Source organism: Saimiri boliviensis, chromosome 1 (genome assembly GCF_048565385.1).
Source record: "Saimiri boliviensis isolate mSaiBol1 chromosome 1, mSaiBol1.pri, whole genome shotgun sequence".
Lineage (NCBI taxonomy): Eukaryota > Metazoa > Chordata > Mammalia > Primates > Cebidae > Saimiri > Saimiri boliviensis.
Genome location: NC_133449.1, coordinates 265,533,474 through 265,548,115, shown reverse-complemented (window position 1 = coordinate 265,548,115; position 14,642 = coordinate 265,533,474). Strand labels below are relative to the sequence as shown.

General features: G+C 33.0%; 1 protein-coding gene across 5 annotated transcripts in view; it reads left to right on the top strand.

The window, feature by feature from the left end:
• The window catches only part of NIPBL (NIPBL cohesin loading factor), a 198,172-nt gene that overhangs the window by 89,922 nt on the left and 93,608 nt on the right, over positions 1-14,642 (top strand). For 3 of the 5 annotated variants that reach the window (XM_039464756.2, XM_039464792.2, XM_074386607.1), the window contains exons 4-8: positions 1,875-2,002; positions 5,164-5,263; positions 5,811-5,962; positions 9,951-10,111; positions 11,064-11,160. In XM_039464756.2, the coding sequence (XP_039320690.1) occupies positions 1,875-2,002; positions 5,164-5,263; positions 5,811-5,962; positions 9,951-10,111; positions 11,064-11,160 (638 nt within the window). The other 2 variants (XM_074386606.1, XM_074386605.1) reach the window with 2 other exon arrangements.

The window sequence follows — 14,642 nt, the reverse complement described above, 5'->3', positions numbered from 1 at the left end:
TGCCAAAGTGGTTAAAATTTCCAGTATATAATGGACTATGCTATTAGCTTTATTTGGAGTAGGCTTACATGCTTTTCATGAGAAGTATAACAAGAATTCAAGGGCTAATTCCATGAAAGGCGTCTATAGTTTGGGACTAAGTTTTCCTAGATGGGGAAAAACCGCCCAAAAACACTTATTGAGCTATGAATTTATTTAATAATTTCTAAGTCGTTTTAAAATAGAAAAGAAATACAGTTCATTCTAATCTACTCAAAATAATGGAAGGGTAGAGATCTGATTATAGGCGTATATTTTCACACGTAAAATTGACTTAAATTATACAGCATATTTACAATTTTTCACACAGGTATACTTTTAAAATTTATTTTTCACTCCAAAACCAATACATGTTTATAACAACAACACAAAAATGGGTAAAAGGTAGACTATCTCACTCTTACCCCTTCACATCCCACCATACAGTGTTAACTCATGTAACCTTGCATTCTTTATTATTTTTTTTTTAATTTAAAGATTCATCATATAGGGGAATGAGGATAAACACATTATAATGGAGAAGTATCTGCATTAAATGCAGAATATATTTTGGGGGCATTTTTAAAGCTGATGACTCTAAGGTGAGATACTTACTAAATGAATTTTTTAATGGAGAAGTTGAGAAATGATTGGTTAAAAATCAGAAAGAAGTGTAATACTATGGATATTTTGTCAGTCTCAAAATTCAGCAATATCTAAATCACTTTTTTTTTTTGAGATGGAGTCTAGCTCTGTCACCCAGGCTGGAGTACAGTGGCACGATCTCAGCTCACCACAGCCTCCACCTCCTGGGTTCAAGTGATTGTTCTGCCTCAGCCTCCCAAGTAGCTGGGATTACAGGCACCCACCACCACACCTGGCTAATTTTTGTATTTTTAGTAGAGACAGGTTTTCACCATATTGGCCAGGCTGGTCTCAAACTCCTGACCTCAGTTGATTCACGTGCCTTGGCTAGAATTACAGGCGTGAGCTACCATGCCCAGCCTCCAAATCACTTCTTATGCTTTTGCGTACTTATTCAGTAGTTTTCATTAGATATTTAAAGATACAAAAGAAATAGCACACATAAAATAAGGACTTATTTTATGGAGAGTTTCCTTAAGATTGCCTTAGTCTTATCATTGGACACCATCTTTATAGATCTCCATGGTTAGATCCAATGAGTAGAACATGGACATGTAGAATGTAAAATTTAAAACACTGCCTATATTTAATATCATTACCTCCCATGGTTGTGAATTTAATTTGCTACTTACATTGAAGTTTATTGAAAATTGCTGCTGTGAAGTATACTGAAATTTGCTGTTCAGTTCCCCCGCTTCTCCCATGACATTATTTGAGAAAACAGTATAAGATGGAAAAATTACATAACCTCTGGGTCTTGTCCTAATCAGTGTGGCAACAATATTTTGTTTGTAAGACATTCCCAGAAAGTTAGACTCACTCATATTCAGATGTAAGAAAACACATTCCAATACCAAATATCAACTATTTGTATAACCTTCACTTCTCTACCCTTCCATTATTTTGAGTAGTTTAGAATGGACTATATTTTTTTTTCTATTTTAAATTGACTTGGGAATTATAAACTCATAGTTCAGTAAAATAGTGTTCTGGGGCTTCTTTTCCCAACTGTGAAGTAAAATAGAGAAAAAAAGATTGTCTTAGAAGTATTTCTCTCTGTTATATATTTTGATAATTATATTTCTCCCAGGGATAACATCTTTGAAAATTCATACTGTTGGCCATACCAGTGTGATTTACTTTTATATGGTAAGTCTTCTTAATGAATCAGTCACCGTTTTAATTTGTGGTATGTATTTTCTCAATGCCAGAGAGTTGAAAGATAACCTTGGCAGTGATGATCCAGAAGGCGACATACCAGTCTTGTTGCAGGCCGTCCTGGCAAGGAGTCCTAACGTTTTCAGGGAGAAAAGTATGCAGAACAGATATGTACAAAGTGGTGAGTTTCTTAATAACTGGATTCCCATATCAGAACTTGTTTTATACAAATTTAAATCCAGGTCTCTTCTTTAACAAGCTTACCTGTCATCATGAATGCCATGTTAATGCCTTCAGTCAAGCCAAGAACAAGAAGGAAACTAATTCCTTTGGAATTAGACAAAGCTTTAAGTGCATTTTGTTAAATATTTTGGAATATGTTTACTTAGCTTAAAATTTTTTTTTTGTTTTAGAAAATCAGAATTTGAAATAAGTCGTGAGTCAAATATTTGCAAAGCTTTTGAGCATGTACATTGTAGCACTTATGTAGTTTTAATACTGATTGTGATTATATTCATTGTTTTCTAATAATTGATTTAATACTCCTGTTGCCTTAGCAACAGAAAAATTGGTTAAGTATTATTGAAGAAAAATTGATTTATATTATAAAATAAAAATACTACATTCAACACAGATATAATTTTTATGTAGTCACAGAGTACCTTTGGGTTAAGAGCATTGTTCTGTTCAAGCTTACTGAATTTGACAAGTCCAAGTACCTGTTTGACTCTCAAGATTAAAACAGTCAGTGAGGGAATGGTTTAGACAATTAGGAAGGTTCAACTTTATTAATTGAATAACTGTATTTAAAAATTGTACTAGCTGGGCATGGTGACTCATGCCTCAATTCCAGCACTTTGGGAGGCTGAGGATTGCTTCAGGCCAGGAGTTCAAGACCAGCCTGGGCAACATGGTGAAACCCTGTCTCTACAAAAATTAGCCAGGCGTCATGGCATGTATCTGTAGTTTCAGCTACTTGGGAGGCTAAAGTGGGAGGATCGCTTGAGCTCAGGAGGTCAAGGCTATAGTGAGCTGAGACCGCACCACTGCACTCCCTCCTGGGCAATAGAGCGAGACCCTGTTTCCAAAAAAAAAGAAAAAAGAAATAAAATAATTTTGCCGAATTCATTTTGGTTTACTTTGTTGGCAGCATTTCCATGATGGTTCCCATTCCATTTCCTTTAAATAATATTGCTCTGCTGATTCTGTGTATTTGTGTTGTTTGAATGGTATTTTGAAAGCAATTGCATCATTGCTGTCGATTCCTCAAAATGCATAATGGGGATGCTTCTGACTGACTTGCCTTTTAGCAAGTTGAAGGTAAGTATGCAGGACAGGGCTGTATCTTCACAATTGCAATAGTAGGAGACAGATAAACAAATAATGAAAGGAAGCTAGAGTTATGAATGCTTTCTGGGAAAATGTTGGAATTGAAAGAAAATATGGAAAGAGAGTTGATTGGAAGAAAGACTAATAGAGTAAGAGTGTTATATGAGAATGAGTAAATCTAATATTGAATAAATGAAATCTTCTAAGGCTACTAATAGTACATTTTTGTAACTTATATCTTTGAGTTTTTGGGTAGTAAATCACTCTTAAAAACTTTTAGAGTGTTTACCTCTCCATCAGACATTTTTTTTGTTTTATACTATACATACTCATTTTCCGTCCAAAATATTGTTTGATTTCTATATACCCCACTTTGTAAAAGTATAAACTAGCATTTAAAATTAACCAATTAATTGCATATTGTTATATTTTTAAGCATTTTCCTGGTGATATATGGCTTTGAAATTTTAAAATTTGGCTGGGCCTGGTGGCTCACACCTGTAATCCCAGCACTTGGAAGGTGGAGGTAGGAGGATTGCTTGAGCCCAGGAGTTCAGGACCAGCCTGGGCAACACAGAGAGACTCTGTCTCATTGAAAAATTAAAAATAAAATAGAAATTTTAAAAGTTGATTTAGGGGGTCAGTAAGTTTATGAGTCACGCTTGTGGAGAAAATTTAATAAAATGCAGGTCATTTTAGTCATAGTTCTCTGGAACTTAGAGCTCATTAAAAAGGACTGTTAGAATTTCATTTACCCCTTTTGTTTAGAAAGCCATTGCTTTCAAACCAGTAATTCCAGTTGATCACAGGGATGACTGTTAATTCGGGGGAGCAGGGGGGAACTTTTTAACTCCTGTCTCATTGTTCATCTCCCTTAAAAAAAAAAAAGAAAGAAAGAAAAACCTCCAGCAACAATAATTATAGTAATTAAGCTATTAAGCTATGGAGCAAAACAATTTTGTGCTGAGTTCGAGTTAGAAAACTCAGAAGTTGAAATATAGGCTACTTACTTAAGAAAACATCCTATCAATGGTAGACTTAGAGGTGATTTTGAAACCTGATTTCATTCAGTTACTGACTCTAGAGCTACAGTCCCTATTGTAATACTCACAGCAAATGAACATCTGTTTCAGTATTTCTGATGAAAGGCACTTTTTATAACAACAGCGGGAAATGAAATATGGAAATGTAATGTGATTCTTGCAGCTCCCAAAAAAGAGATTGGCTATAGAAATCGTTAAGAAAATTCAGGGTGTTAACCATAGATTTTTATCTGATTTTGAAATGTCTAAATAAGTGAATTTTTCTGTGTCTCCTATATAATGTAACGCCATTTGCGTAATTGAGAAATACTGTCTAGCTTGAAAATAAATGTAAGAACCAGAATACTATTCTCAAGTTTTTATTTTGTAATCAAATATTCGGTTAATCCCTACTATGTGACAAGGAGTTATTGAGAAAGAAGGAATAGGTACATTCTGTTATGCTTCAAAAGACATTCAGATGGAAATCGCAGGAATTCAAACTTTCAGCCCATAAATAAAGTACTTTTTAAAACCTATGTCTGAACCACGATAATGCAGATAGATTTGTGAAATTAAGTTCCCAAGCATGATAGATGTATATGATAAATATTCATGTAATAAAAACTACCCTGAGTCCTGTTGGAGAAGGAAGTATGTTGTGTTAGGGACAAGGTTAGATAAGACAACTTCTAGAAAAAAACTTTTCATTTATAAGGCTAAATAATAGAATACTGAGTAAGCAAATACATTTTTTTTTAAATTATAATCTCTATTTCTAGTCTTGGATTAGCTATATGGAAAATGGTGCTGTAATAAAATTGTTCTTGAAATTTGCAGTTTTACAGTGTCTGTATTTTACTCTTTGAAATGAAAACATTGGTCAAAAAAATCTCTGGAGTGTTTGTGAAAGAATAACTTATTTCACTTATTTAAAGGACACTTTACTGTTAGAAGAAAATAACATTTCATATTTTTGTGTGTTGCATAGGAATGATGATGTCTCAGTATAAACTTTCTCAGAATTCCATGCACAGTAGTCCTGCATCTTCCAATTATCAACAAACCACTATCTCACATAGCCCTTCCAGGTAATATATGTATATATCATTTATTAAGTATTGTCTTCTGTGGTAAATATGCTGGTGAATATATGGTTCATACATTTAGGTAATGGTGAATTATGTAGAGTTTAAATAGTTGAAATGCTTAATCTTAAATAGTAATCCACTCGTGCATTTGCCTTAAAATGTTGTATATGGAAATAGTCTAATATGCTCATTGAAATAGCTACCATCCTAGTAATGTAATTTTATACAAAAGAATATTAAAATAACTGATGTGTTTGAAATAAGAAAATTTAGGGAGCATGGCTTTAAGTAAATTGGTACTCTTATATAAGCAGAACAAATTGCAGAGTAAACGAATTACCTGCTTTTAAAAACTATTTATTGTAACGCTTTTATTATTAATCGTAAATAATTTTTATGTGTTATTTGACTATTTTACAAGATATTTGTTTGCATAGATTTTACATACATAAGCTAGAGTTTAGAGGACTTTGTAACAGTCAGATTTCAAGGAATAGCATGTTTATTTTATTTTCTTATATTTTTTTATTTGGGTTTTGGGTTTTAGCCGGTTTGTGCCACCACAGACAAGCTCTGGGAACAGATTTATGCCACAACAAAATAGCCCAGTGCCTAGTCCATATGCCCCACAAAGCCCTGCAGGATACATGCCATATTCCCATCCTTCAAGTTACACAACACATCCACAGATGCAGCAAGGTAAGAAAGTTGTTTGTAACTTTACTGGGAATGTCTGAGTGCTTTAATTCTAAGCAAATTTGGTTTTTTAAAAATGTAATTATTAAACACAAACTAAAATACTATACTGTATACTTATTTGTCAATAAACCTTTTTAAAGATATGGCTTAAATCATTAAAACATGATACACTTATCATTGGGGAATTTGTTGTTTTAGGAGGTGAAAGGAGTAGTGCCATTTTGGCTTTTTGGATTCAGTTATTATATAAGTATATTTAGGTATGAAATTAAGAAGAACTACTTTTTAAAAAATTTCTCCTTCTTACGTTAGCACTAAGCCAAGGGACAATTATATTTTAGTTGGTAAAGTAGTTACAGTCAGCCTTTCAAATACGTGGGTTCTGCATCATGGATTCAACCAAATACAGAGTGAAAATATTTGGGAAAAAACAGAGTCTGTACTGAACATGTACAGACATATTTTCTTGTCATTACTTCATAAACAATACAGTATAGCAACTGTTTACATAGCATTTACATTGTATAGGCATTGTAAGTAGAGATGATTTAAAGTATTGTATAGTGCATAGGGCTATATGTAAATACTATGCATTTTATATCAGGGACTTTGAACATTTGCAGATTTTGGTATCTACAGAAAGTACTAGAACCAATCTCTCATGGATACTGAGGAATTACTATTATGAAAAATTTACTGTACTATAATAATTTATAGTAAAAATTTACTATAGTACAGTAGAGGAAAATCTTAGATGCAAAAATTTGATATTAGATTACTAGTTGATTCTCAATTGATTATTGGTTCTTAATATCATAATGTTGATATTACGGTGTCTTCTTACGGTTATATTGCCTTGAGCTGTATTTCATAGTTAATAAAAATCTGTGGAACCAAAGAATACCCCAAATTGCCAAAGCAATCCTGAGGAAAAGGAACAAAGCTGGAGGCATCACACTACCTGACTTAAAAATACATTGCAAAGCTGTAATAACCAAAATCAGCATGGTACTAGCATAAAAACACATAGACCAATCCCAGAATAGAGAATCCAGATATAAATCCACATATTAACAGACAACTTACTTTTGACAAAGGCACCAAAAACATAAAATGAGGAAAGGACAATCTCTTTAATAAATAATGCTATGAAAAATAAACTCAAAATGGATTAAATACTTAAATCTGAGGCATGAAACTATGAAACTACTAGAAGAAAACATTGAAGAAACACTCCAGGATGTTGGTCTGTGCAAAAGACTTTTTGTTTAAGACTCATCTCTCTCTACAAAAAATTAGCCAGACATGGTGGTGTGTGCCTGCAGTCCCAGCTACTTGGGAGGTGGGAGTATGGCTTGAGCCTGGGAGACAGAGATTGCAATCAGCCAAGATCACGCCACTGCACTGTAGCCTGGGCAACAGAGGAGACTCAAAGAAAAAGAAACCAAGTAAACAGTGTTAGCAACCTATATGACAAAATTGGATATATAGATGTCAGGAATACGTGAATTGGTTATTAGAAGACAATTCATATATTCAGATTATGGGGCTGGGGGCCCTGTGAGCCTTTTAATAGGTGCCAAAAGAGCATTCAGAAAAATTCAATTTCTATTCATGACATTTAAAACTTTTCACTGAATAAGAATACATTAAGCTGGGTGTGATGGTGCACATCTGTAGTCCCAGCTACTCCAGTGGCCAAGGCAGGAGGATCACTTGAGCCCAGGAATTTGTGTCTAGCCTGTGCAATACAGCAAGACCTGGTCTGTGGGGTTGGTGGGGCAGAATGGGGGGAGAAGAGATTGATATAATCTTACCTAGTGGTAGAAAAAATTAGAAACATTTTGTTTCAATTCAGGAATAGGACATGAATGCCTATAATCATATTTATTCAGTGAGTGTCCCAGCCAGTACAGGAAGATAAACTTTAAACTATGTATAATTATTGGTAAGGAAGAAAAAAGTGTCATTTTCAGGTGACATTATTGTCTTCATAGAAAATCCAAGATAAGCTACAAGCACGATACTAAAATAAAAGCATTCCACTTAGTTACTGGATACAGCATCATAATGAAATTAATTGCATTTTTACATACCAGAAATAAACAGGTATAACTATATTTTTTTATATCATTAACAATTTAATGGAACACCACAAGATACCTAGGAATAAATTTAACGAAATATATAAAAGACTTTTGTGGAGCAAATTATGAAACTTTTGAAAGAGATAGAAGAAAACTTAATAAAATGAAGTTTTGCCATCTTAATGGATAGGAAGACTCAATAGGGTAAAGATTATTATTACACCCATATCTATAAATTAAGTATAACACTGATAAAAATCAAATCTCAAGCAAGGTTTTTGTGAAATGTAACCTGCTTCTAAAAATTCAGATGGAAGAAGTAATCCCGAGAATAGACAAAATAATTCTGATAAGGAATGAAGTGTAGCAGTTCAGTCTAACAGCAATCAAGATTTATTGTAATATTGGTGCAGCCATGGAAAAACAACACATAGTAAGTAGAACATGAAGAAGAGCCTAAGAACATACCCATGGACAAATGGAAACTTGGTACATATGTCATTATATCTCAATGGGAGAAAGAATGATTTCTTTAATAAATGGTGCAGAGACAACTAGTTATTCATATGGAAGCAAGTAATGTTGGATCCCTATCTCACACTACACTTAAAAATAAGTTTTACATGGGTTAAAGACCTAACTGAAAAACCAATACTGTATGATTTTTAGAAGATACAGAAGGCTGTCCTTTTATGACTTTGTGTAAATGAGGGAATCTGAATGGCCAGTACACAAGAGAAGATGCTTGGTTTCACTAGTAATCAAGGAAATGCAAATTAAAGTGACGATCAGAAACGTTTCCTACCCTTAGAATGATCAATTCTTAAACTGGAAAGGATATAGAACTCTGATACACTACCAATAAATACAAATGGTCATAAGTAATCTGTTACTTAGGTTTAAAAATACGCATATCCAGCAATTTCACTCCTAGATATTGGCACCTAGAACTCTTACACGTTTATAAAAGAATTCTCGTGTAAAAGAACGTACATTGCAGCATTGTTTATGGCACCAAGCATTTTAAGCAATTTGAACATCCACATAAGAATGAATAAAATAAACAGTGTACATCGTATAGCAGAGTATATGTAATTATTTAAGATAAATGAATTTAGGCCAGGCATGGTGGCTCACATCTACCTGTAATCCCAGGTCTTTGGGAGGCTAAGGCAGAAGGATCACTTGAAGCCAGGAATTTGAGACCAGCCTGGGCAACATGGCAAGACTGCCATCTCTACTGAGAAAAGAAAAAGCCAGGTGTGGTAGCAGGTTTCTGTAGTCCTAGCTACTCAGAAGCCTAAGGCAAGAGGATCACTTGAACCTAAGAGTTTGAGGCTACAGTGAGCTGTGATCATGCCAGTGTACTCCAGCCTGGGCAACAGAGCTGTCTGTAAAAAAAATAATAAAAATTTAAAACTGTATATATATAAATAGATAATCTCAATATAATATTAAATGGAAAAAACAAATTATAGAAGGATAGAAACATGTATCATCTATATAAAGTTATAATGTAAAAACAACACAGTGAATTACTTAGGAATATATTCATGCATAGCAAAGGTATAAAGGTACACATAGGCAGAATAAATTCAGGTCAAAATGGTGGGTACCTCTAGGCTGTAAAAGGAAATGAATAGAGGAGAGAAATAGCAGATAGATGTAGAGCTTCAACCGTATTTGTAATGTTTTAGTTCTTTTCAAAAATAGATGGGAATCTGACAAAGTGTTAAGATTTGAACATACTAAGTAGTACATGAGTATCTGTTATATTCTCTGTGATTTCTAATAATCGAATAATTGTGAATAATTATTCACAAAAAAATTGTGAATAATTATTCTCCAAGAATGTTAAGAATTTTTTAATAAATCTCTTTTTTTATTCTTATTAATTTCAGCATCGGTATCAAGTCCCATTGTTGCAGGTGGTTTGAGAAACATACATGATAATAAAGTTTCTGGCCCGTTGTCTGGCAATTCAGCTAATCATCATGCTGATAATCCTAGACATGGCTCAAGTGAGGACTACCTACACATGGTGCACAGGCTAAGTAGTGACGTATGTAATATATTATCATTAAGGTAATAAAATAGTTCTAATATCTGTCACATAATCTAGTATTTCCATTTTACAATTTTAATGATACCTACCATATATCAATGATTATACTAGGCACTGAGTACAGCATGGCTCCTGCACATGCAGAGCCTAGTCTAGAGTAGGATTGGTAAACTGTGACCAGTAACCTGAACCACAGAGTGAAAATGATCTTTACATTTGTAAAGAGTTAACCAAAACAACAACAACAACAAAAAAAAAAAAACAAAAAAAAAAAAAAAAAAAAACAGTATGTGGCAGAGACTGTATGTGGCCCACAGAGCGTAAAATATTTATTCTCTGGTCCTTTATTTTAGAAAGTTGGCTGACCCCTGGTCTCGAGGTTTAGGTTCTTAATGAAAAATTTCAGTTTTAAGTTAATACTACTCACACCAAAATGTTTTTTTTAAGATAATGAGCCTTTACTTCTTAGAACTTGACTCTTTTTTCTTCTAATACTTGTACAGAGTTTTTTGTATGAAATTTATTGTTGTCTTGATGTTACTAAAATATTCCGCATTCTGGAAATTTGCCTTGTTATTGATTTGGTTGTAGTTTATGTAAGCTGCATGTGTCTAAGGATAACACAGATGTCAATAAACTCTGCCCTCAAGACATTTACCACCTGGTAGAGTATTCATAGCTCCTTTTGTAGAAAGAAGCAAACAAAAATGGAGCATACTAGTAATACGAATTTTCTTATTCATTGCCATGCTTAGGCTGTTGATTCTTTTGGATACAATTTCAATTCTTCTAAGATATACCAAGAAGAAAACAGGAAAGTGCAGAAGAATTATGCTTTTGAATTCCAACACTTTACCTGTCAGTAATTTATGTCTCTTATTGGTTCTCTTTAAGATTTCTAAAAGCCTCTCCTGTCATTCAAAATATAAATTGTATACTCTATTTTTAGGATGGAGATTCTTCAACAATGAGGAATGCTGCATCTTTTCCCTTGAGGTCTCCACAGCCAGTATGCTCCCCTGCTGGAAGTGATGGAACTCCTAAAGGTATTATTGTAACTAAAATTTACTTCTGTATGTTTTATATTTCAGGTTGGATAAAGAACTCAAGACTTCCTAAAGCAGATATCAAAAAGTTATTCTGTATTCTTTTTTTATTGTAGAAAAAAAAAAACTTATCTAGATCATGGGTATTTAAATCTGTCCCTACTCATTGATTCATTCATCTTCCACTGACTTTAAATCCCAGTAATCTATTGATAATATTCTCAGATACATCCAATATCTATTCTCTTTGATAAATCCAGTGGTCTTTTCAAACCACAGCCTTCTTAACACAACCTTCTTAACTTCTTTTAAACATTTGAAATTTTTGATCAGCCTTCTTCTTTCTTCCAATAAGACTTAATTCATATGGCCTATTTTTCTCCTGCTTCTTTCATTGATACTTCTTTTTTTTCTTCATTAGTTCTTCTCCCTATTCTTCTCAAGATTTCTATTATTAGACATTTTATTGCCCCATTGTACTTTTTTCTCTGGCTCTTCTGTTAAGTTTCAGTAACAACATTGATTACTTTTGTGTACAAGACTCCTAAATCAATCTTTGGTTCCAGTCTTGTCTCCCAAGTTTAATTAGTCATTTCCAGACAAAACTTCCTTCATACCTAGCAGGTGCTTAAAATTCATGTTCAAAATGGTTTTCACTGTTCTTTCTGCCATCCCATCTCTCTTAATGCTATTCCAATTCTGAATCCTTGTAACTTAAAAATTTTAAGTCCTCATGAAGTCTCTTTTCAACTCTTTAGTCATTTATCAAATCTCACCTGTTCTATGTTACGTTCTTCAGTGTCTCACATCTATTTTTATCTCTGCTTTTTAAAATTCTTACCTGTTATTCTAGGTCTAAGTTAAATGGGTGATCTACCATGGGCCCTCCCCTAATCTCCTCAAGCTATTACTGTATAGTTTTTCTAAGAATTTATATTGCTTGTGCTTGCTTCAGCAGCACATACACTAATATTATAACTTTACATTACTTTATGTACACAAATTTTAGTTTGTCTTTGAATTCTCAAAGAACCTTGCATGGTATTCTGTCTGTAACATATTCACAAAATTATAAATTTAGGTTCAGATTTGAGCCAGTTTTTAAAATACTTAAAATTGTAGTTGGATAGCTTTAATCATCAGTTTGTTGGAAGAAAATACTGTATTCTACTTTTTAAAATTAGCTTATAATTAATTTTAACATAACTGGTAATATATTTTCTCAGTTCATGAGAATTTCTAATGATAGTCATCTAAAACGTAAATATATTTTACCTCATATCTGTGTCATATGGTAAAGATCTTTTTTTTCACTGATTGTATTCTCATTATATATCAAGGACATTTTTCTTTTTTTTTAAATATTTTATTTTATTTTACTTCAAGTTCTGGGATGTATGTGCAGAATGTGCAGGTTTGTTAACATAAGTATACATGTGCCATGGTGGTTTGCTGCGCCTATCAACCCATCCTCTAGGTTTTAAGCCCCGCTTGCATTAGGTGTTTGTCCTAGTGCTCTCCCTCCTTTGGCCCCCCACCCCCGACAGGCCCTGGTATGTGATGTTCCCCTTCCTGTGTCCACATGTGTTCTTATTGTTCAACTCCCACTTATGAGTGAGAACATGCGGTGTTTGGTTTTCTGTCAAGGACATTTTTCATAGGGTGAAAGTTGAGCTGTCATGAGCCATTTCAGTTCTGTAAATTGTATAAATTTTGGCAGATAAAACCCAGCTTCTGAGAGAAAAACTCCCAGAGTAACTATTTGTAGGTTAGATATGTATCCCACAAGTGTTGTCAGGGTGAGAAGTTATTTAGATTGTCCAGGAAAGAGAACAATGAGATAGATAATTGATCTAGGTAACCAGCTTTTTTTCTTCTGACTCTTGAGATAAGACAGATAGTAGATAAACTTTAGGTAGAAATGGAAAACTTTAAAACAAATAACCTAATCGATACATTACTTATCAAAAGCTTGAACTTCTCTCATAAAGTTGTAAGTTTTGAAGGGTAAGTTAATTGTCAGTCTACCTTGATTTTTAGATTGTTAGAATTTGAAGTTTGTTCTAAGGTATATATAATTTGCCACATAGAATTTAAATACAAAGGCATAATTGTATATTACAATTCAGACTTAGACAAATCTTGTTTCACATCCTCAGTTTGTTAACTACATAACCTTGGTCAAATTTCTTAACCTCTGTAGGTTTCATGTTCCATTTCTGAAAAATTTTATTGGTAATACTTAAGAATACTGTAAAAATTCAAGTGAATTGATATGTAAAGCACCTTTCACAATTCTGACACAAAATGTTCATTTCTTTTTAATGTTCATTTCTTTTGAATGTCTCATATAGGCTCAGTCTAAAGGGAAAAACCAATGATCAATATGACTTCAGGCTAACATTTATGGTTAGCTGCCCCTGTATCATCTTTATCACACTTGATTCAATAAATAAAGTTGCATGTTTGTATATCACATTTAAAATACATAAACCTTGCTAATTGAAAGTCCAGATTTATATATCATGGAAAAAGTGTAAAAGCACTGAAAGCTTAATTTAAAGCAGTTCTAGGTTTAAGTTCTGTGTGTAAAAAAGTTTATCATTGACCAATTTTTACAATTCCCTACAAGTTTTTTAATATTTTATAGTCTGATGATACAAAATATATACATTATTCAGATGCAGTTATACTATTATTTCTGAAGCATATCAATGCACTTTTTCTTCATGTCTGAAGGAGAGTTTTGTCCAAAGCCTTATTTAGGAGAATTTTTCCATCTGATTACCTTATTTTTAACACTTTCCTGTTTCATATAACATTAGTTGATTTAATGGACTCGGCTTGAGATATTTTATTGGGCCTTGAAATTTGCTGAACATATGTGTTTTTCTAATTAAAAGAGGATTAGCAAGCTGAAGAGAGTATGTGAATGATGTTAGTAAAAGGAGAAAGAGAAGACAACATAAAAGTATAAATAAATACTTTACCACCAGTTTTTGAAGTAAGTAAAGGCTCTAGTAATTGTAAATTGCTGGCTTGCTTTTTGTTGTCATCCCAGTAGTATTCATGTGAGATAGTCTCTCTGATTAAATTGTTATTTTTATGTAGTTTGACAAAGACTCACTCATTCTTACTGTAGATAATCAGGATATATCTGTTTTCCTAGGTAATCCATGAAAGAACAGAGATGATCAAGCCCAAAATATTTGTGTTGTATAATCTTTAGAAACAATGAAATTTTTGCCCTTATAAAGCTAAATTTTTATACATTATAGGCACAAAAATATGGAAATAATACTGGTCTGAAAAATTGAATACTCATACTCAGATTCAAACCTAGATTTTAGATAATCTACCGGCAAGGTAAACAACTGTGTGGGACAAGTCTTTAGGGTTTATTTTCATCTTTTGTATATAAATGTCTTGGATGATATAATTTATTTTTTTAGCATTACTGTATTGTCACTTATTAATATTTC